General features: G+C 39.3%; 1 protein-coding gene across 1 annotated transcript in view; it reads right to left on the bottom strand.

The window, feature by feature from the left end:
* Positions 1–14,571: 14,571 nt before the first annotated feature.
* The window catches only part of LOC135932668 (NLR family CARD domain-containing protein 3-like), a 70,304-nt gene continuing 59,503 nt past the window's right edge, over positions 14,572–25,372 (bottom strand). The window contains exons 11-13 of the mRNA XM_065470218.1: positions 18,525–18,695; positions 17,371–17,544; positions 14,572–14,635 (exon numbers count right to left, since the gene is read on the bottom strand). Coding sequence (XP_065326290.1) covers positions 14,572–14,635; positions 17,371–17,544; positions 18,525–18,695 — 409 coding nt within the window. The remainder of the gene's footprint in view (positions 14,636–17,370; positions 17,545–18,524; positions 18,696–25,372) is intronic.

Below are 25,372 nucleotides of genomic sequence, written 5' to 3' on the forward strand. Positions count from 1 at the left end.
GATATTGATGTTTAGAAAGCTGAAAAAAGGATGAATAATTTCTCAATGCATTTATGCATGTATTAATGTAAACTTCTATTAATGACAAACACATCTTCTCTAAATCTGCTTTTGATCTACCTTCCTGTGAAGAGAGGCTACTGGCACTTTCAAGAAACCTTTGAGTCAAACAATTAGGCAAGAAGAAAAGTCAGACTGTAACCAGACACCAGCTTTGAATAGGCTATAATGTAATCATTCTTCTTTTTTGCAGAGGTTTGCCCTGGTGCAGGCACACCTGCACCAGGGCAAACCTCCGCCTACCCCACTCCTGCTTTACAGGTGAAAATAGAGCAACAGGACTGCTGAGTCTTTGATTTTATTTATTTTCTGCTTTGTTTTACTTGCATCTATTTGAAAGACTGAGTGCAAACACAAAATATATTTATTTTATGTGCTGGAATGTGCATGGTGGGACAAACACATGTTGTTGTTCATATCTTCTTTTGATCGACTTCTCTGTGAAGAGAGGTGACTGGCACCTTTAAGAAACCTTTGAGTCAATCACAATTAGGCACCAAAAAAAAAAAAAAAAAATCTGACTTTAACCATATGTATATGTTTTATTCAGTTCTTGTGGAATTGGTCTATCTGTTGCAGTTTCAGTAAACAACAACTGAAATTTGTCATCATTCCACAGGGTGGTGCTGCAACACAAAGCAACGCAGTAGTAACCACCGCATCTTACAATAGTGAAGCAGTTTTTGCGTTCTTTACATGACTGCATATGTTGTTGTGTCATGAATAGCAATAATCTGTAGAGTCATTCTGGCTTTGGAATATTTAATTGAATTAAAAGATGAAGTAAAAATGGAGGTGGAGGATATGGGTGTGAAGGAGAAGGTGTGGAGGAGTCTCAGTGTGTCTACAAAGAGTGTGATAAGGACAGAGCAGCAGCAGAGCAGTCCACATACATCGATGACCCTCTGTCAGATTCAGAGTGACACAAAGGGGATGATGCTGCACTCTATACTATGTGACAGTAGAGCTGTTCTCAGAGCAGCTCCTGATGCAGGAAATCCAGTATAAAGAGCAGCAGGGACTGCAGTCCTTTCAGAGCAGCTGTGTGGTGTAGCCAACTTCCTTTTAGTCTTGGTTGAGTGAACACAAAAAGTTTAAGTTCAGAGCAGAAATATTTAACATCAAGTGAGTTTCCTTTGTTGATTTTGCTCAAGTCCACAGTTAAAATAATCTGCCGAGAGTCATGAATGCCTCATTACTGCAAAAAGATTTAGTGATGGACTTCCTTCTGTTCCACTGAATTTATTTTTCACCTCAAATTTCTACATACAATACCCAATTGCATGTATGTATGTGTATGTGTATGTGTGTGTGTGTGTGTGTGTGTGTGTGTGTGTGTGTGTGTGTATTCTTAAAATAAAACATGTATTCAAATATTGAAGTATTTACAGTCTTTACCATGACACTCAAAATTGAGCTCAGTTTCTGGTGATCACCTGCCAGATGTTCCTACAAGTTGGAGTCCACCTGTGGTAAATTCAGTTGATTAGAAATGGTATGATTTATTATGATTTGATAGGTTCCCGTGTTTGACAGTGTATGTCACAGCACAAATCTAGCCATGAAGTAGTTGTAATTGTAGACAGGATTACATCAATCCATTCTCTTCCACTTATCCTTATCAGCATTGCACAGGGTTGGAGGGCTAGGGTCTCGCCAGTCTCGCCAGTCTGTTGCATGGCTAACACAACCAACCATTAACATTTACATTCACACCAATAAACCAAACCCCACTAGTTGCAAGTCTTTTGACTGGGGGAGAAAGTTGGAGTATCCAGATAGAACACGCAAACTCCACACAGAAGGGTCGCATGACATTCTGGGGCAGCAGGGTGGTTACCATTATTATATTACAGAAGGTCTATCATAAGGCTAACATGGCAAAATGTGGAACAACTTAACTTGTGTGAATACTTTATTTTTTACTGCACAATACTTCTTTAACCAAGTATCTGTATTTTCTCTATGTTGCACGATTACAAAACTGGATTGCCACTTCAACATGACACACACTTGATTGAATTGTAATATAACACAGCACTGAAAAACACACTGCTGGAGCTCTAGAGAACACCATAAACATGCAACATTAAAATTACTACAATGTTTCATAGCAAAATAATAAAGTAGGACTGGCCAAGCAATGCCTGGCTTTTAGCTCCAAGACCAGCTAGAGAGCAGCCATAGTACTTCAAAAGTAACATTCAACTCAGGAGAGACGCAAAAAATAAGTGATCAGTAGTGCAAATAATATATTCCAGCACTTAGTGACTCTTCAAGGCACAGTCCTTATTTCTAGGAATGTGAGTATGCAAGTACTGACACACCCACTGGAGTTATTAGAGTCATCCAGAAAGTAAAGGCAAACAGCAGTAGCTGAAGTGAAAATGACACTGGCACACTCTGGGGTCAAAGTGTTTCCCCTCTGTCTTGTAATCCATCCACTGAAGAGAATTTCAGTAGTTTCCCAAATGCGTATCAATAAGTTAAAGCTTGACACTGAAGCTAAGGCCACACCATCTTCGTACCTTCTGGAACAGATTCAGGAAGTCTGGGCAGAGTCAGTCTTTGACTTAAAGAATCACTCTGCAGATGTCACTGCGTGTCCCGATCTGTTCAAAAGTAAAAGATTTGTCTTAAAAATCATTGTTGCGTACTCTTCACTTCCTTAAAGGACACCAAAATTTTTACTGTATTTTTACTGTACTGATGGGGTGCATTTAAAACATCATCATTAAAAAGAGCATTTTTGAGAACACCAAAAAGAAGGATTTAAACAGCTACAGTTAATGCAGATTGAATACTCACTAATACCAATAGAAGCAATAAAGAATTAAAGTAATTCTGTGTTTCTGTGTGAGACAGCCAATAAACATGTCACAACAAGTAAATTAAATAAGTTTTATGAATAGAATGAAGTCTTTTGAGTTATATTCACCAAATAGTGAAATCTTGCATAGATCAATCAAAGGAAACCAGTCTTCAAAAGCTTTGTGCAGAAAAAAAACCCATCCACACTAACGCAAGGTATCAATTATACAGGGTGGGCCATTTATATGGATACACCATAATAAAATGGGAATGGTTGGTGATATTAAAGTCCTGTTTGTGGCACATTGGTATATGTGAGGGGGCAAACTCCTCAAGATGGGTGGTGACCATGGTGGCCGTTTAGAAGTCGGCCATCTTGGATACAACTTTTGTTTTTTCAATAGGAAGAGGGCCATGTGACACATCAAACTTTAATGTCACAAGAAAAACAATGGTGTGCTTGGTTTCAACGTAACTTTATTCTTTCGTGAGTTATTTACAAGTTTCTGACCACTTATAAAATGTGTTCAATGTGCTGCCCATTGTGTTGAATTGTCAATGCAATCCTCTTCTCCCACTCTTCACACACTGATAGCAACACCGCAGGAGAAATGCCAGCACAGGCATCCAGTATCCGTAGTTTCAGGTGCTGCACATCTCGTATCGTCACACCATAGACAATTGCCTTCAGATGACCCCAAAGATAAAAGTCTAAGGGTGTCAGATCGGGAGACCTTGGGGGCCATTCAACTGGCCCACGACGACCAATCCACTTTCCAGGAAACTGTTCATCTAGGAATGCTCGGACCTGGCACCCATAATGTGGTGGTGCACCATCTTGCTGGAAAAACTCAGTGAACGTGCCAGCTTCAGTGCATAAAGAGGGAAACACATCATCATGTAGCAATTTTAAATATCCAGTGGCCTTGAGGTTTCCATTGATGAAGAATGGACCCACTATCGTTGTACCCCATATACCACACCAAACACCAAGATGTGGATCACCTGAAACTATGGATACTGGATGCCTGTACTGGCATTTCTCCTGCGGTGTTGCTATCAGTGTGTGAAGAGTGGGAGAAGAGGGTTGTATTGACAGTCCAACACAATGGGCAGCACATTGAACACATTTTATAAGTGGTCAGAAACTTGTAAATAACTCATGAAAGAATAAAGTTACGTTGAAACCAAGCACACCATTGTTTTTCTTGTGACATTACCAATAAGTTTGATATGGCACATGGCCCTCTTCCTATTGAAAAAACAAAAGTTGTATCCAAGATGGCCGACTTCTAAATGGCCACCATGGTCACCACCCATCTTGAGGAGTTTGCCCCCTCACATATACTAATGTGCCACAAACAGGACTTTAATATCACCAACCATTCCCATTTTATTACGGTGTATCCATATAAATGGCCCACCCTGTATATTAGACCTTAGAATTATATTTATAATTAAAAAGAGTTATCCTAAAATTACTATGAAAGTGAAAATACATAAATTAATCCCACTAAAAGATCTGAGCAATACTCACCCCAGTACAGCATCTAAAGCAAAGTAGAGGTCAACCTGTAGGAACAGGGTGTGATAGGATCAAGAACAGCTTGCAAGAAAATGAAATGTTAAATCTTTGTTTTATGACAGCCTTGTCCAGAAAAGATGCAGAAAAAGAAGTAATACTAAACAAACAATATTAAAACGGACTATATATAAAGCCACTAGCAGGATTTGCCTTTGAAATAAACTCACTTTTTGTGTTAAACTGTTGTTGCTGATCAGCCAATGTCTCTCTATGTAACTTGTGGGAGGTGTGGGTCCAGTAAGAAGTGAGCAGCTTGCTATTATGAATGTGTTAGAAATAACATTTCCAGCACATAAACATAGCCCTTGTGAAACGCATGCCAAGAGGGATCTGAACGGGCTGGAATTTTGATGAACCATAGGTTTTAATGTGCAATTCAGCATTATTAAATTCTAAATGCTGTTAATATTGTTTAATGTGCACCATGTGCTCCTTAGTCTCTTACAAAAAGACTAAGTGTTTGCTCTGCAGACTCAGAATGAATGATAGTCACACTGATAAACAAAATTTAAAGACATGTTTTTCGTTCCTCAGTTGTGGAGTTAACTGACCTTAAAGCCTCCAGTCTACAGTGTGGGCTCTCCAGGTAATCACACAACTGTTTCATTCCTGAATCCTGCAGGTTGTCTCCTATTAGATCCACATGTTTCAGATAGGGGGGGTTGGACTTCAGAGCACGGACCAGAGCAGCACAGCTGATCTCTGACAAACTGCAATTCTCAAATCTGAATAAAGAATAGAACATGTAGATAAAATAATTGGTAATGTAATCTGATGTTTTCAGCTTATCTTTATTATATCCTAATGAATTAGTTTTTTTGAACATAAAACATGATTATCATCATGTCAGTCTCCTACATATATCATCCAGTTATCAGCATACCATCCAAACACCTATTCATCTCAAAAACATTAATCGCGTGTTGGATTAAATACTGTTTTTATTATCAAATCAAATTTATTTATATATTACTTTGAAAATAACAACTGTTGACCAAAGTACTGTACAATTGAATAATCAGATAAAATTTAAAAAGAAAGTAAAGTCAAGGATAAGAAAATTATAAGAATAAAATAATGACAGCCTCAAACCGACTTGAAAGCCAAGGAGTAAAAATGGGTCTTTAGACGTGTTTTAAAAGTATCCGTGTTGGAGAGGTTCTCATATGTAAAGGCAGTTTATTCCACAGTTTCGGAGCAGTCACAGCAAAAGCCCGATCTCCTTTGTGTTTTAATCTGACAAGTAGAAGCATTTGGTCTGCAGATGGACCAAATGCTTCAAGAGACTCATTACATAAGCTTACAATAATCAAGTAAACATCTAATAAAGTTACAGACTTTTGCAAATAGATTAATGCTAAGTGCAACAACTTGCAACATTCAGCAGCACAATCACCTCTCTAGACTGATTATAAATAACCAAACTCCAATTGGCTAGAATTGCTTTTGTGTTTTGTTAGATTTGTATTGTTGATTGTCATTTATGCTTAGAAATATCTACTCATATATGCTTAGAGTTTTATAATTAGTTGTAGGGTTTGATCCTTAATAGTCTGCAAACTTTGTGTGCATTCCAGAGCACTCTGGGAGCATGGGAGAGGTCGTACCTTCTCTTATTGTTTTATGGTAGGATAAACGTATCTATATCTGTTTTAGGCTAAGTGCCTTTTGTTTAGATGAACTGCTGGACTTCCAGACCAGCAGGTTTAGGGAAGTCTTTATGGGGTCACACTCTGACCCCACACACACACACACACACACACACACACACACACTTACACAACGCACAGGCAAGGTACTCTTTGTGTGTATGTATACGTCGTATGTTAATGAACCTATGCATATTCATGTAACCTCAATAAAAGAGCAGTGTTACGGGAGAGCGGACGAGAGCAACTGGGGTCAAGCGAAGGAACGACGCTTGTCCGGTTCTCTCCCGTGCACGGAAACAAAGAACGTTGCCTACTTGTGTCTTGCTTGCTGTGTAATTACATTGTCTTCAACGTTCCAGCAAATAGGTTCAAGCTACAAACCTATCATGTTTTGTCCATAGTGTTTAAACTAGAGAATTGCCAGCCACTGACAGCATTTTTTTGACAAGATTCACAATCATTTCAAGACTCCTAGAACATAAAAATGGTAAATAGATCAAAAGAAAAAGAACACACAAAAAAGTTCTCCATACTGGTTTTAAATTAAGTTTTTTCCCATTGTGATAATTATTTTTTTTTAGCACAAATAATAAATAATAACAAAACATACAGTTTACACAGCCTAAAAACATTGATATCACAGATATATTTTAAGGTTCACTTCATCAATCTGATTCTGAAAGTGGATTGAATAAAGCATCCAAAGTTGAGTTCTTCAACAAGTGCAAGGTTTGCGCAACTTTATCACTTCATTGACCCTGGGATTTTCTTTACTTAGTATCCATGCTGGTTAGACCTACTGTACTTAAAAGCACAATTCTCCTGTTTAGGAAGTTTACAATGTCACAGTACAGTACTCAACTCATCTTAAAAAATGTCAGCATCTGAAAAGAGTCAAACCAACCAGCAACCTGCAGGCTATTAGTCGGCTGCTCTAAACTCTGGTCTTTGTCTCACCCACATTGTCCGCCTCATATTTCCAGTTTTCCAACTTAGGACACCAGACTAGAGCTGACCCAGGTTACTTACAGGTGCAATGTTGAGGTGAAGATTATTAGTGTAGGATTTTCCATTATTATAAAGGCTTTTATAGTTTATAGTTAGGGTTATAGTTTGAACTTTGTAGTTACAACTATTGAGAGACCTTTAGAAATAACAACAGATTCAGTTAACTGACCTGAGTGTCTCCAGTCTGCAGTTTGGTTGCCCCAGACTAGCAAACAGTGTCTCTGCTGAATCCTCCAGGTTGATTGAACTCAGCTGCAGCTCTCTCAGATGGGAGGGGTTGGACATCAGAGCTGAGGTCAGAGTTTTACAGTGGTTCTCTGAGAGCAAAACATCATGAAGTCTGTGTTGACATATGTGTTAGAATATATGTTATTATGAAGAAGTCACATTATGTTTACTTCATGCACTTGTCGAAAAACAACTGGACACTTTGTCTTCACATCAGTGTTTCCACTGAAGTGTTTGTTTGACACAAAAAGTTAATTATGTCAGTCTCCGTCAGACCCGCAAATTTTTTATTTTTTATTTTGATTTAATGTGCAGACAAAGGGTTCCAGTCAGACTTCCACGTGGTCATCCAGTGTAATGTGATCTAGCACCAACTCCTTAACCTTCTGTGGTCAAGGTTTAACTGGATGTTTCTGACTACTTTTGATTTTTCCTTTTTATTACCTTAAAAATGATTTAGCTTACTTTAAGTGGACTCAGTTTTTTTCAACACAACCTCAGATGTCTGACCTTACAGTCAGTTTTTTTTAATTTTTCCATTTTGAAATACAGTGTTAATATATTGGACCTAAAATCCCAAACAAAAAACAAAAAATCTGTGAGGTTAAAAAGTAATTTTTTTAATGGTGAAAACTAGAAACATGTTTATTGAACTATTTCTAGACCTTGAAATGCAAAAATAAATCATGAAGTTCAAAAACCTATGTGCAAATTTAGAAAGGAAAGAAAGTATATATATTAAAATTCAGGCAATTCTTTAAGTGTTTATTTGTTTGTTTCTTTGTTTTTGTACAAGTATTTACAAAACAGTCAGATGTCACAGTTATTCTGTACCACCCCCGCAACTGATATCTCATGTCTCTAATGCAGCGGTCCCCAACCTTTTTTGCGCCACGGACCGGTTTATGCCCAACAATATTTTCACGGACCGGCCTTTAAGGTGTCGCGGATAAATACAACAAAATAAAACTAGTACCGGTACCGAAAAAAAGAAGATTTATTCATAACACACATGAAAAGACCCAGGAAAACCGAGTTAACGATAAAAACGATAACAAAAAAACGCTGAAAACTGATAAAAACCCTGAAAACCATACATTTCACACCTGAGCCTCAACTCTCGCGGCCCGGTACCAAACGACTCACGGACCGGTACCGGTCCGAGGCCCGGGGGTTGGGGACCGCTGCTCTAATGGATCACTGGAACAGTGTAATAAGAATAACAAGTAGGTTTTAGTCAGAATAATTTAAGAACTAACCCACTAATGTACAGTGATTTATAATGGTAATCACATCTGGACTCACCGAGCCTTTCTGCAGTTCTTCACAGCTGCAATCAGCCTTTGTCGTCCCTCCTGTGATGTATTGTAGTTCACCAGGTCCAACTCATCCAAAACATCTGACATGAGAAACATATATGCCAGACCCGAGCACTGAATTCCAGATAGTTCCTTCTTTGATTTGTTCTGTGACTTTAGGAAGTCCTGGATCTCCTGATGTACTGAGAGATCATTCATCTCCATCAGACAGTGGAAAATGTTGATAGTTCTGTTAGGACACTTGTCATAAGTTTTAATCTCCTTCAGGTTGTTGATGACTCTCTGGGTGGTTTGTGTACTGCTCTCTGTCTGACCCAGCAAACCTCCTAAGAGTCTCTGGTTGGACTTCAAGGAGAGGCCGTGAAGGAAGCGAACAAACAGTTCCAGGTGGCCATTCTCTATTAGGAACGATTTCTCCATGGCTCTTATCAGAAAATCTTCCAAAAATTAGATGTCCTCTCTCAGGAAGTTCTTCAGCTCCTCTGTCTTCCTGTTAGTGTAACAGTGGAACATGTAGACTGCAGCCAGAAACTCCTGAATGCTCAGATGAACAAAGCAGTAAACTGGTTTCTGGAAGATCACAGACTGTCTTGTGAAGATCTCTGTACAAACTCCTGAGTACACAGAAGCCTCTGTGACATCCAGACCACACTGCTCCAAGTCTTCTTGGTAGAACAGGATGTTCCTTTTCTGCAGATGTTCAAATGCTAGCCTCCCCAGCTTCAAAAGAACTTCCCTGTCAGCACTGGTGATCTCTATTCGTCTCATCTCTTTTCCTTCATGGTACTTGTTCTTCTTCCTCTTTGTCTGAACCAGCAGGAAGTGTGAGTACATGTCAGTCAGGGTCTTGGGCAGCTCTGCTCTCTGCTCTGTAGTCAACATGTGCTCCAGAACTGCAGCAGTGATCCAGCAGAAGACTGGGATTCCACACATAATGTAAAGGCTCCTGGATGTGTTCAAGTGGGAGATGATTCTGCTTGACAGCTCTTCATTTCTGAATCTCCTCCTGAAGTACTCCTTCTTCTGAGAGTCAGTGAAGCCTCGTACTTCTGTTAGCCTGTCAACACATTTAGGAGGAATCTGACTGACTGCTGCAGGTCGGGAAGTTATCCAGATGAGAGCAGAGGGAAGCAGATTCCCCTCGATGAGATTTATCAGCAGTTCACTGATGGTTGACTTCTGTGTGACATCAGACATAAGTTTCCTGTTGGTGAAATCCAACAAAAGTCTGCTTTCATCCAGGCCATCAAAGATGAACAAAAGATTACACACAGTGAGCTGCTCTGCTGTGACGCTCTGTAATGTTGGATAGAAAACATGGATCAGCTCCAGGAGACTGTACTGCTCATCTCTGACCAAGTTCAGCTCCCTGAATGAAAGCAGAACCACCGCACTGATGTGTTGGTTTTCTAAGCCCTCTGCCCAGTCCAGAGTGAACTTCTGCACTGAGAAGGTTTTTCCAATGCCAGCAACACCATATGTCAGAACCACTCTGATGGGTCTCTGTTTGTCAGGCAAGGTTTTAAAGATGTCCTGGCAGCTGATTGGTGTTTCACAGGGGATCTTCTTACAGGTGCTCTCCACCTGCCTCACCTCATGTTGGAAGCAAAATTCTTCCTTGGTCTCTTGTGTTCTGGGGGCCTCTGGATGTCTGGAGTCTTGATCTCCTCCATACCTGCTTCATGCCCTGGAGGACGGGGCAGTGGGCCCCCACACCCTCTAGCAGATCATTACATGAAGGAACCTTTTAAAAACAAGCGCGTTCATGCTCACAGGTGTACACACGGGTGATCACACACACAAACTACACCCTTTTGAGCTCCTACCTCAAAGCACACTGTGCGCTGTCGATCTCACGTGCTGCACCATAATGTTTAATATTTAGTATTTACTGTCATATTCCCATATATCATTGTGATCTTGTTTATTACTCTTGTCTTCTTCTGCTTGCTTTCTTTTTTCTTTCTCAACAGGTGATCCAGGTGATCGATATGTTTTTTTTTTTTTTGTCTGCTTATTCTGTTGGTTTTTGTTTTTTGCCCTTTTTCCCCGTCCCTCTTCTCAGGTTTTTTTTTTTTCTTTCCCTCTTTCTTTCTCCCCTTTCTTTCCACCAGTCAAGTCTGTCCCGTATTCAGCAAGTGAAAATAAAATAAACAATAAAAGGTGAATCAGATGGACCCAAAAAAAAAAAAAAAAAAAAAAAAAAAAAAAAAAGGAAGCAAAATTCTTTATTCTGTCCCTCTATAATATAAAGCTCAGTGTAGATCCTGTGGAGGAGGGTTCCACTCCCTGATTTTTCAAGTCCCTCAGTTACACGCTCACATCTTCTCCTCAGAGTGATCTTTAGTGCATCAGAAACTTTCTGCAGACGCAGATCTGTTGACAGTGAGAAAAACAAGAAAAATAAAGAGCAAGAAAACTCTTTAATGTCTTAGCAAAACATTAGGAAGTCCAATTTTCCAAAAATGAGTTCATTAGCAGAAAGATGTCAGGTCTTTCTTTCTGCAGATTACCTCTGATTCTGAATCTTTCTCCACACTGGGGACATGAGGAGTTTCTTGATGAATCCTTCAGGACTTCATGACACGAAGCACAGTAGGGTAGCAACTCTGCCCTCTTTCTCTCTCTGTGGACACCAAGAACCATTTATTCTGACCGAATAAAAGCAGTAAAGTAAAGAAATATCTAAGTTTATTAGTGGCACTGGCTTCCAGAAAAATCTTTATTTCTCTCGCTGTAGGTTTCTCTCACTGTACACCTAGTCTGTTTCCCTAAGTATGTTTAATTTCTTCTCATCTTTGAACTCCAGGAGGAAGATTAGTTTGTTGTAGTTTATTGTGGAAATCACTTTTTTTTGCCAACTGCAGAAATAATATAAGTGGAGCTAAAGGGGGTCTCATTCGGGCTCAGTTTATAAAACTCAAGGATATGGACTCAACAACGACATTCTTTTTTTAACTTGGAGAGGTCAGTCGCATGGAAGAGGCAGATGGTCTGCCTTCGTCTGCCAAACGACCGAGTTACAACAGATCCAACAGAGATGAGACGGCTTGCAATGGAGTTTTTTCAAAAGCTACATGTGATGAAGCAGTGGTAGCAGAACTTCTTCAAGGCCTTCCTCAACTTACTTCAGAGGATCAGGAAACTTTAAACACAGACTTGACATTGGAGGAGCTTACAACGGCTGTTACACAGATAGCATCTGGATATCTGGGAGATCCCCAGGAATAGATCGTTTACCTGCAGATTTTTTTAAACATTTCTGGAACTTATTGGGGACAGACCTTTTGGGTGTCTTTAAGGATTCTTTAGGCTATGTTCACAATGCAGGCGAAAGCGCATCAAATCCGATTTTTTTGACCCTATGCGACCCATATCCAATCATGGTATGACAGTGTGAACGGCACAAATCCGATATTTTCAAATCCGATCTGGGTCACTTTCGTATGTGGTACTGAATCCGATACATATCTGATGTTTTAGAAAGCGACTGCTGTGTGAACGGTCATGTCGCATTAAATCCGTCTTTTACGTCACTGACACAAGACAGACGCCAGTTATCAGCGCCGGAGAAGCGCCTGAGAAGACATTGCGAACGCTTCCTGGCCATCCAGTGTAGATGTCAGTGAAACTGTTGGGAAGACAACATGAACATTTTATTTGTACTGTATAATCTGCAGATTCTGACCGAAATCTGCAACTATCCTTTGAAGCACCGCTCCTCTAAAACAGCAATAAGGATCATTATTAGGTTATTTACATTATTATGTAAATAACAAAATAACTTAAAGCAAAAATTGGGAAACGTAAAGTCCGAAGTCTTTATATTAAGGGCCATCAGTCAAACAATACTATTTGGTCTGGGTCTAAACAGAGCGCGTTGTGTGTGACATCTTCTTTTGCGCATGCAGGCCGCTTTGAGGGTTCACACTAGAGCGTGTTTGCTGTCACGTTTTATTTGTAGTGTGAACAAGCAGACAAAAAAATCGGATTTGATCAAAAAATCGGAATTGAGCATTAAGACCTGCAGTGTGAACGTAGCCTTTGTTAGAGGTACACTTCCAGCATCTTGCCAGCAGCTCTCTGCTACCTAAAAATGGGGAGTTGCCCTTTTAAAGAACTGGAGACCAGTGACTCTTTTAAACATGTTATCCAATAGACTGGAAATGTTTTTATTGATCTCCTAGTTCCAGTGGATCAGTCGTATTGTGTTCCAGGCAGATCTATGTTAGACAATTTATTTACCATGAGAGATGTTTTTGCTATTTGTGAGACATATGACCTAAATGTGGGGATCATCTCTATTGATTAGAAGAAGTCTTTTGATCGTGTAGATCATACTTTTCTTTTTTCAACTCTGCAAGCATTTGGTGTGGGAAATGTTTTTCTTTCTTGGGTAAGATTACGCTAATGCTAGTTGTGTGTTGAAGGTGGCAGGTGGGTTGAGTAACCCTGTATAAGTTAATAGAGGTATTAGCAGTTGAACTTCTTTTATTTAGATTGAGATGAAAAGGTTTTACTTTACCAGTTTTGGGTCAGAGTCCTTCAGTAGTTGTTTCTGCTTATGCTGATGATCTAAATTGTTTTGTTAGTAATCAACATGATGTGCATGAACTGAGTGAGACCTTAGCTTTGTATGAAAAGGCTTCTTCGGCCAAAGTGAACTGGGACAAAAGTGAGGCTTTATTAGTGGGTGAATGGTGTGCAGAGAATGTTCTTACCCTGCCAGGAAATTTGTGCTGGGGAAGGAATGGTATTAAGACATTGGGACTTTTTATCGGTAATGATCACTTTGAGAAAAAGAACTGGGAAGGTGTACGGGAAAAATTTGAGTCCAAGTTGTCTAAATGGAAATGGTTGCTACCCCCAGCTGTCCTATAGGGGTAGAGATCTGATTGCCAATAATCTGGTTGCCTCATCCCTGTGGCACAAGCTTGTAGTATTGGTTCCATCTGCTAGGCTGGTTAAAGATGTTCACCGTCTTATTGTGATTTTATTCTGGTCTGGGCAGCACTGGATTAAGGCATCTGTATTCTTTTTTTCCCATGTCAGAGGACTTATAGATATCATGGCCAAGAACAGTGCCTTTAGCTTACAAACTGCTCAGAAGCTGCTTTATGGAAGCAGTTGCTCTTGGCTCCCTTTGGCTCGGCTGCTTCACCTGAAAGCTGGACATCTTGGACTGTACAAGCATCTGTCTTTGCTTAAAACAGTGGAGCTCGATATGACGGGTTTAACACTATTTTATCATTCAGTGTTGGATGCTTGGAAAACGTTGAGGATTTTCCGGGATCCTGACCCTAGACCTGGCTTGTGGCTTTTTGAGGAACCGTTGTTTCACAATGATTTTGTTATACGGGACTGTTTGCTGTCATCACCTACAATAAGGACCAAGTTCATTCAAGCTGGAGGATCCTGTATAAGTCACCTGTTGAAAAGCAGGTTGTTGACCTCCGGTGGAGGATTATACTTGGATTGATAGCTACAAACAGGCACGGAGCTCACTTTGACCCAACTACTAGGGGTGGATGTCTATTTTGTGACCAACAAGGGACTGCAGTCCTAAGTAAAGTTTATTTATTAAGCGCTTTTCATAGACAGGTAGTCACAAAGCGCTGTACACAAAGATTAAAATAAACAGTACGATAAATAGCAAAATGCACAATATACACAATTCAGTTCAATCATTCTTTCACACAAGGTCACTGTTTTTAATAAATATATTCCCTGATAGAGTAGGCTTTTTGTTTTAATGAAGAGTTAGGAAAGAAGGAAGTTTATGTGCTTACATTTTTTTTTTTCATCTGCTTCACCGTGAAGAAAGGCTATTGGTACTTTCAAGAACCCTTTGAGTCAAACACAATTAGGTAATAAGAAAACTCAGACTTTAACCACACGCTTCTGGGAACTAATCGTCTGTTGCAGTTTCAGTGGGCATCAACTGAAGTTTGTCATCATTCCACAGGGTGGAGCTGCAACACAAAACAACACAGTATTCACACTACCTCTTCACATGACTGCAAATCATTTTGCAGGATCATTATGGCTTCAGAATATTTAATTAAATAAAAAGATTAAATAAAATGGAGGTGAAGGAGGTGAATGTGGAGGAGACTCAGTGTGTCTACAGAGAGTGTGTAGAAAGACTGAGCAGCAGAAGATCAGTACAGATACACTGATGATCCTCTGTCAGATCCTGAGGGACACAAAGAGGTTGATGGTGGACTCTTCACTCTGTGATAGTGGAGCTGTTCTCAGAGCAGTTCACTCTGCAGCACTGACAGTCATCTGCTCTACTTTTCATCCATCTGTCAGACTGTACTGGATGAAGCACTTAACCTCTCAGTAATATGTTCCAGTTAGAGCATTTACACATGAGCTGCTGTTGTCTCACTCACTCTGATTTATAAGGACGCAGCTCATCCAGTCTCAGCACAAACCACCCTGTTTACCATCATCCCCATCTGTAAAAAAAGAGGGAAGAACAGAGGTAATAACTGAGGGATGGGTGTTTATAGAGACTCCCTTGATCAACTGTTAGTCAGTGATGCAGCAAATCTAGTATAAAGAGCAGCAGGGACTGCAGTCCTTTCAGAGCAGGTTCAGTAAAAGGACTAGATGTTACAATCCCTGACAATGCATTGCTTTAAATGGAGAAAATCTTGGGGGATGGCTGTTATGAGGAAAAGCACCCCAGAAGCTTTACCAACGGCACACATCGTTGTGTGCCTCAACTTTCGTTCTTTTACCCAAGTTAATCTGCTATTTTTCCTTGGTTAGGTTTAGGGATTAGAGATATGATCTAAATTATCATATTAAATTTGGGACACATCGTCAGTAGTGGACCTTGGATTCATCGGGTATTTCGGGTGTTTTAACTTGAAAAAATTTACATTGGTTACACACAATAAAGTTATATTTTATCAGCTTTAGTTTTCTGTGATATTACCACAGAATTTTTATGTTAAATAAACATGGATTTTATTTTATGCTATTATGTGTTTTTATTCATGTGGGTTGTCTTCACAGTTATTTCATGTTAATTTTACAGAAAAATGTTTGTGTATACATTTCACACCATACTAACAATAAGACGCACATGGCAAAATGTGGAACAAACTAAGTGGTGTGAACACTTTATTTTTTACTGCAGCATACATCTTTAACTAAGTACCTGTAATTTCTCAACAGAGCACAGTTACAAAACTGGATTTCCATTTAATACAGTAAAGATGTTACACACATGTGTTTCAACTGTAATATAACACAGCACTAAAAAAAACAAAACCCATACACGCACACACACTGCTGGAGCTCTAATGCAACACCACAAGCAAGATAACATGCGGCACTGAAATTACTACAATTTTTCATAGCAAAGTAATAAAGCAGGACCTGCTTTATTACTTTTAGCTCCAAGACCAGCTAGAGAGCAGCCATAGTACTTCAAAGGTATCATTCAAGTCAGGAAAGCCGATAGAGACACTTATTTTGTGCCTCTACTTTTTTAGTGGTGGAAATATATTCCAGCACTTATTTCAGAGCTCAGTGACTCTTGTAAGATCAAAGGAAAGTCCTTTGGTCATTTGCTTTGTCATGGGAATCTCTGTGTTATGAGTGTACAGCATTCTCACTTTGGTCTATCCTCAGTGGATCCCTGGGTGTGAAATGAATGCAATGAAAAACCTGTTTCACAAACAAATCAGAACATTTAAGATACTGGGTCAAAATGCTATTTAGGTAAATAAACTGAATGTCTCAGCGCCTAGGAATGTGATTATGCCAGAACTGACACACCCACAGGAGTGATAAGATTCATCCAGCATGTAAAGGCAGTTGGTTAAGGCCACGCTGTCTTTGTCTGTCTTTGCACGTTCTGCGACACATTTGGGAAGTCTGGGTAGAGTCAGTCCTTGACTTCAAGGATCACTCTGCAGGCATCGCTGCGTGTATCAATCTGTTCAAAAGATTGAAAAAGATTTGTCTTAAAAACATTGTATCACACACTTCATTTCCTTAAAGGGCACAGTTATTTTTAATGTATTTTTATCCACATACTGATGGGGTGCATTTAAAACATCCTCATTATAAAGAGCATTTTTGAGAACACCAAAAAGTGGGATTTAAACAGCTGCAGTCAATGCAGATTGAATACTCACTAATACCAATAGAAGCATTAAAGAATTAAAGTAATTCTATATGTTTCTGTGTGAGACAGCCAATAAAGATGTCACAACAAGCAAATTAAATTGAGTTTAATGAAAAGAATGAAGTTATTTGAGTTACATTCACCAAATACTGAGAAAAAAAATATCCACAGACATACACATCAGTGCAAGGCATCAATTCTATATTAGAGTAATATTTAGAATTACAAAGATTTATCTTAAAATTACCTTTAATTTTCTAGAAATGAAAGTGAAATTAATTGATCTCAAAGACCTGAATGATACTCACCACAGTACAGCATCTAAAGCAAAGCAGTCAACCTGTAGGAACATAGCGTGACAGGACTAAGAACACGTAGCAACAAAATTATATGTTAAATCTTTATATTATTACAGTGAGAAAAGATACAATAAATAGTCTTTTGTATATGTGACTGTTTGTTCTGCAGACATATATCAATGATGAGAAATTTTTGTGAAGTAACACTAACAAACATAATCTAAAGAGGTATTTTTCGTTTCTCAATAAGTAAACTGACCTTAAAGTCTCCAGACTACAGTGTGGGCTCTCCAGGTAATCACACAGCTGTTTCATTCCTGAATCCTGTAGGTTTCGTCCTACCAGATCCACATGGTTTAAATACGGGGGGTTGGACCTCAGAGCATTGATCAGAGCAGCACAGCTGATATCTGACAAACTGCAATTCTCAAATCTGAATAAAGAATTGAACATGTAGATAAAATCACTGGTAATGCAAACAGATGTTTTCACATTTTAAATCTGCAGCTCAGCATTACTGTGTCCTAATGAATGAGATTTTCTCTAAAATGAAGACATGATCATCCTTTTTTCTTGTAAGAAAACCAATTGAACATCCAATAAAGATATGGGCTATTGCAACTCATTACTGCCAAGTGCAGCAGCTTTCAGCTGGACCTCTAGATAACAGAAACCAAACCACCATTCCATAAATGCATGTAACAACCTAGAAGAACCACCTTAAAGTACATCTCAACTGTACATCTACAGCTAAAGAATACAGGCCACACTTTCAAGGATGCCAGTGTTCACATTTTAGACAGAGAGGAAAGATGGTTTGAGAGAGGAGTGAAAAAGGCCACCGCGAGCAACCATTATTGAGCAAAGGTGGTAGCTAGCATCTATTATCATTATAGCAGCATTTCTAGGAGGTATGTTTACAGATAAAGCTGCACAGATTTTGTTCTGAGGTTTTGGAGAGAGTTTGTCTTTATGTTTAATATAACTGAAAAGTACAGATGTTGTCTGCTGTTCTTCAGCCTGTTACTGTTAGAACAGGCTTACTGTGTTAGTAAGCCTGTTCTTCAACCCAGCTGATACACACGGACTGGACTTAAAAAATGCTTTTAGTACCCGTTTAGTCCACTTGTTTATTCTTCATTTACAAACTCATCTTTAAAATGTCAGCATCTGAAAAGAGTCTCAAAACAGCAACTTGTAGGTTATTAGTTGGCTGCTCTAACCTCGGTCTTTGTCTCACCCATGTTGTGGATTGCAGGCTAGATCTGCAGTCTTACTTAGTGGTGCAATGTTAATAAAGTTGGATCAGTGAATCCCTGCCCTCTGTCTTAGACCACTGGAGTTGGGTTATAAGGAGATCACTTTACAGTTCAAAAATAGAAGAAGAAATAACAACAGATTCAGTTAACTGACCTGAGTGTTTCCAGTCTGCAGTTTGGATTCCCCAGACTAGCAAACACTGTATCTGCTGAATCCTCCAGGTTGATTGAACTCAGGTGCAGCTCTCTCAGATGGGAGGGGTTAGACGTCAGAGCTGAGGTCACAGTGTAACAGTACGCCTCTGAGAGCCGAACATCATGAAGTCTGTGTTGACATATGTGTTAGAATATATGCTATTATGAAGAAGACACATTATATTTACTTCAGCACTTGATGAAAAACAACTGGACACTTTCTCTTAACATCAATCGTTCAGCTGATCTGATTGTTTGACACGAAATATTAATTCTCTTCAGTCTCTGTCAGAACCACAGATTTTTTTTCTTTTTCTTTTGATTTAATGTGCAGACAAAGGAGACAAAATAAGTTCCATACAGGCTTCCACACGGTCCACAGTCCGTCACTGTGATGTCATCCCACATCTAAGACCAACTCTTTAACCTTCTGGGGTCAAGGGTTCAATTGGCTGTTGCTGACTAATTTTCATTTTTCCTTTATATTTCCCATTAAAAATGATTTAGCTTACTTTGTTTGGACTCTTTGTACTTTTTTAGTTCAAGACAAGCTCACATTTTTGATCTTACAGCAAAATTAGAAAGCAATGAAAGTATACACACACACACATATATATATATATATAACTATTTACCTATTTACATTAAAATCCAGGCAATGCCCCTGTTTTTGTTGTTGTTGTTTTTTGTTTTTAACAATTATTTACAAAACAATCAGGTGTCACAATAAGATTCCAATATTTTTTTTTTACCACTCTGCACTTTTGGCACAATTTGAAATGGAGACTCAGCAAGGTAAATATGTCAGGCGATTTCGATGCACCGGTGCATCGATCAACTCCAGGAGGGTAAAATAAAATGTTGGACTCGAATTAAATAAAATGCTTCGCTGCTCAATTCAACACTGCAGTATTAATTTTTGTCTCACATGATCAGTAGTTTATGGAAGCTCATTGTGATGTTGTGAAACTTAAGTAGATATTGTTGTGGCTGACTTTACTTTTATTTCTACTGCTAAAGCCAAGTCACTATGACAACATTCATGTCTTATCCCATCATCTTCACATGTGACCACTATCACTGCTTCAGCTGAAACAGCAGGCATGCAAAAAAGTTTTCATCAGAAAAATTATTTGTTAAAAAAATAAGATAAACTGACATATATTGTTTCCAAGAAAAAACTGGAACTCTGTAATAAGGACAATGAGTATGTTTTAGTAAGACCTAACCTACTAACCAACACTGATTTACAAAGTTAATCACATCTGGACTCACCGAGCCTTTCTGCAGTTCTTCACAGCTGGAAGCAGTCTCTGTCGTCCCTCCTTTGATGTGTTGTACTTCACCAGATCCAACTCATCAAAAACTTCTGACATCTGCAGCAAATATGCCAGAGCCGTGCACTGAATTCCAGAGAGCTGCTTCTCTGATTTGTTCTCTGACTGTAGGAACTCTTGCATCTCCTGATGTACTGAGAGGTCCTTCATCTCCATCAGACAGTGGAAAATGTTTAGGCATCTGTCAGTACACTTGCCCTCACTGCTAATCACCTTCAGATTGTTAATGACTCTCTGGATGGTTTGTGGATTGTACTCTGTCTGACCCAGCAGACCTCCTAAGAGTCTCTGGTTGGAGTTCAGAGAGAGGCCATGAAGGAAGCGAACAAACAGTTCCAGGTGGCCGTTAACACTTTGGAACGATTTTTCCATTGCTCTGATCAGAAAATCTTCCAGAGATGAAATGTCCATATTCAGGAAGTCCTGCAGCACCTCTGACTTCCTGTTGGTGTAACAGTTGAACATGTAGACTGCAGCCAGAAACTCCTGAATGCTCAGATGAACAAAGCAGTAAACTGGTTTCTGGAAGATCACACACTCTCTTTTGAAGATCTCTGTACAAACTCCTGAGTACACCGAGGCCTCTGTGACATCCAGGCCACACTGCTCCAAATCTTCTTGGTAGAACATGATGTTTCCTCTCTGCAGATGTTCAAATGCTAGCCTCCCCAGCTTCAAAAGAACTTCTCTGTCAGCTCTGGTGATCTCTTGCCAACTCATCTTTTGCCCCTCACTGTACTTGTGCTTTTTCTTTGTCTGAACCAGCAGGAAGTGTGAGTACATGTCAGTCAGGGTCTTGGGCAGCTCTGCTCTCTCCTCTGTAGCCAACATGTGCTCCAGAACTGTAGCAGTGATCCAGCAGTAAACTGGGATTCCACACATAATGTAAAGGTTCTTGAATGTCTTCAAGTGGGAGATGATTCTGCTTGACAGCCCATCATCTCTGAATCTCCTCCTGAAGTACTCCTCCTTCTGGGCATCAGTGAAGCCTCGTACTTCTGTCATCCTGTCAACACATGTAGGAGGGATCTGATTTGCTGCCGCAGGTCGGGAAGTTATCCAGATGAGAGCAGAGGGAAGCAGATTCCCCTCGATGAGATTTGTCAGCACCTCACTGACTGACGACTTCTGTGTGACATCAGACACAAGCTTCCTGTTGGTGAAATCTAACAAAAGTCTGCTTTCATCCAGGCCATCAAAGATGAACAAAAGATTACACACAGTGAGCTGCTCTGCTGTGACGCTCTGTAATGTTGGATAGAAAACATGGATCAGCTCCAGGAGACTGTACTGCTCATCTCTGACCAAGTTCAGCTCCCTGAATGAAAGCAGAACCACCGCACTGATGTGTTGGTTTTCTAAGCCCTCTGCCCAGTCCAGAGTGAACTTCTGCACCAAGAAGGTTTTTCCAATGCCAGCAACACCATTTGTCAGAACCACTCTGATGGGTCTCTGTTGGTCAGGCAAGGTTTTAAAGATGTCCTTGCTGCTGATTGGTGTTTCACAGTGGATTTTCTTCTTGTAAACACTCTCCACCTGCCTCACCTCATGTTGGAAGCGAAATTCTTCATTTGGTCCCTCTGTAATGTAGAGTTCAGTGTAGATCGATCTGAGGAGGGCTCCACATCCTGTTTTATTAGTTCCTTCAATCACATGTTCATATCTCGTCCTCAGACTGGCCTTTAGTGCATCTGAAATTTTCTGCAGACAAACATCTGTTGAAAGAAAAAAGAAACCCATGAATCTAGAGAGCAAGAATACAGTTTAATGTGTCAAAATCACAAAAAGAAGTCCAGTTTTCCAAAAATCAGTCCATCAGCAGAAAGATGTTAAGTCTTTCTTTTTACACAGCTGCTCTTACTGGCTGTCTGCAGACCAGCTCTGGTTCTGGATCTTTCTCCACACTGGGGACAGGAGGAGTTTTTTGATGGATCCTTCAGAACATCCTGACACAAAGCACAGCAGGACAGTGGCTCCCCAACCAGTGGATTATCTCTGTGAATATCAAGTAAAATTCATTCTGACCAAAGTAAACTCAGAAATACCCAAGTTTAAATACTTTCTGGAAATGTTGTACCAAACACAAAAATACTTCAATCTGCGAGGTAAATTAGATATTAGGCAGTAATGAAAAAAGACACATTAATTCTCATGTTTATAGCTCAGGAATTGTAAATGATTCATAAACATTTTCTTGGAGTGCATTAACATCTGGGCAAAGATAGTTAGATTTCATAGTTCTTCCTGCTGACAACTAACCATCAGCTCAGTTGTGGACAAATAGTCTATTACATTATATTTATGAGCTAGGGTCATCCTTTAAAATCAATTTTGAATCCTTAGTTAATATTCACGAGTTTGGATTTCCATTAATACCAAGTTAGCTTTCCTATAGCTTTATTTACTAGTCCTAATATTGGTAATCAGCATAAGGAGTCCCAGAAAGCTGGTTTACCAACTCATTATTTTAACCCAGGACTCATCGGTTTAGCCATGAGCACATTTGCATGAATGGTGCACTGGTGGCAGCATCTAACCAAACACAAACATGGATAAGTGTACTGTTAGGAAAACATCAGTTTTACAAAGGAACATATCTTCATTTGAAAACATATCAAAAGGACAAACACAATATAGACCGAAAGCAACACAGCTTCTGTGCGAGAAAGAAAAAATAAAACAAAGCCAAAAAAATTAATATGAATGTGCGATATCATTAAGAACTGGTCAGAAAGACTAGAAATAAGCTAGTACGTTAATAAAGTTTAGCCTATTCTGGTATCATATTATAATATTATATCTAATGTAATATATAACATAATAATTTAATATAATAATATTGAAGACCGCAAACATCAAAATCATCTTCAGCTCAGTTTACAGCAGAATCAGTCTCTTACTTTGTGACTGAGGGTCCAGGTTCATGACTGAAGACTGGAGGATAATCTCGAGATTTGTCACTGTTCATGGAAATAGAGCTGGATCCTAGAAATTCCCTTCTGTGTTCATGTTGCTGACGTCTATAAAATGAAGCACAGATTATTCTTCTGCATATACCTGTTGTTGGCCATTGAGCTAGTGCTCTCTCAGTTTCAGACTTATGAGGATGAAGTTCTGGACATTTTCACAACAGAAATTTCACAACTACTGTGATTTCATCTGGTTTCACTAATCCTAACAACAGGAATCAGGATAAAGAGTCACATGATTCTAGTTAATTAGCTTGCTATTTTAGTATCTTCACATGAAAGGTGGGACGTTTGCAACATCTAACCAATCAAAAACATAGATAACTATTCTCCTATCAGTACACCTATTTTCAAAGTTAAAACTACAAAAAAACCACTACTTTTTCATGTGGAAAAAACAATATCAACACCTTTAACACATGATACAAATTGAAAGCAACACAGATCCTGTTTAAGAGCTTGTTTGGGGAAAAACCAATCAAGAGCCTTTCTCAGAAAGACTGAAAACAATTTAGTACATTAATAAAGTTCAACCAATTGTTCCCCCAATTTTGAAAGACAGAATTTACCCAGAGCTTTTAAGAATGATGCTTTTAAGAATCATGCTTTTTTCTCTCCAAAGAATTTATACTTCCAACAGCAGTCATTTTATACATTTTGATCGGTATTCTCCAAAATTGTCACTGTTTGCGGTCAAGCAGTGTGGTGTTTGTGAAGGAGGACCCAAGATGCAGGCAAAAGCTGTGATGCGAGTGAGCTTTATTACGAGAGGTGAGAAGAACAAAAGCAAGGGTGGCGAGGACAGAACTAAAACATAACCTAAACTGGGAAAACTAGAGAACAAACCTAAAACCATAATATGCCTGGATAAACATGGGATGGAGAACCGGAGATGGAGAACCGAGAATGGAGAGAGATGCAGAGATACAGCGAGTTACACAGACAGACCGACAATGAACACAGGTAACCACACACTATAAATACACACACAAGGTAACGAGGAAATGGCACACAGGAGGAAGACACAGCTGAACCTAATTAGACACGAGAGACAGACCTTCAAAGTAAAACAGGAAATTCACAAGCACAAACTCAGGGACACGAACAGAGCACTGGGGGGAGGACACAGGGAGAAAACCTAAGAACTGGAAACCCTGAGAATGAAACCTACACACTAATAAAGATAACCATGAAGAAATCAAACATCAAATCAGATAATAATAATAATAACCATAATGATAAACACAAAACGCTGGGTCACCGACCCAGCACCATGGCAAAAATAGCCTACTCTACAGGCGGTAAGGATAATTTAGTGACTCCACTCAGACAAACCCCTTTGAAATAATATTGAACACTGCAAAAACCAAAATTATCTTCAGCTCAGTTTAGAACAGAATCAGTGTCTTACTTTGTGAATGAGGGTCCAGGTTCATGACTGAAGACTGGAGGATAATCTCGAGACTTGGCACTGTTCATGGACACGGAGCTGGATCCTGGAAACTCTGCTCTGTGTTTGTGCTGCTGATGTCTGAAAACACAAGCACAGAATGAAGCCCACATTGTTCTCCTGAATGTCCCTCTTGCTGGCCATTAAGCTGGTGCTCTCTCAATGCCAGATTCTTGAGGCTGAAGCACTGGATGGTCTTAACATAATTGTACTTTTTGCAGGGGAACCTGGAATCATGGTCCTTTTCAAATCACTTTTGAATCTTTTGTTAATATTTTTCTTTCATCCAGGTTTTTCTGTTACAGAAGTTATTTTTCTTTCATCTGGATTAACTAATTCAAAACACTGGTAAACAGGATAATAAGTCACACAAAGCTAGTTAATTAACTCACTATTTTAACACAAGGTCTAGCTACGAGCAAGGGCTCGGAGAGCAGTTATTTTTACAAATGAAGATAAAGCTGCAACTTTATGGAAAAAAAATATCAAGAGGTTAAACACATAATACAGAGAGACAGCAACACAACTGCTTTGTGAGAGGTTGTTCGGCAAAAATAAATAAATAAATAAATTTGTGATTGGTCAAGAAAAGGGGGGTTGAAACTGATTGCCTTCAGCTTGCCTTTCATTACATCTGAAAGAGGGTAAAAGGTCTTAACGTCCAGTCTGTTATGTTAAAAGTGATACAGAATTCTAACCAGGGTTTATCTGTATGTGCTTTTGCTAATGGTAAATATTCTTTTACTCTTACAGAAAGATATAAAAGTAAATGGTAATTAAAATGTAATCAATATGATGAAAGAAAAATGCAGCTTGAGTGGAATTGGTTTTAATACCTGACCTTTTACTGTGATTTGGTGTGTGTGTGTGTGTGTGCGCTGCTCTGCTGGATTCTTTGTACCAGCAGGGAATGTAAACATGCCACACAGCTCAGGTCTTGTCTGAGAGAGCGAAACCTTTAGCTGCTTGGTCAGGATGACTAAGCATGATTTAGGACTTTTTTTCTTCTCATGTTTGCTACGTTGGATAATAAATTCAAGATGATTGGAAT

This window comes from Pelmatolapia mariae, linkage group LG3_W (genome assembly GCF_036321145.2).
Source record: "Pelmatolapia mariae isolate MD_Pm_ZW linkage group LG3_W, Pm_UMD_F_2, whole genome shotgun sequence".
NCBI classification, from domain to species: Eukaryota; Metazoa; Chordata; class Actinopteri; order Cichliformes; family Cichlidae; genus Pelmatolapia; species Pelmatolapia mariae.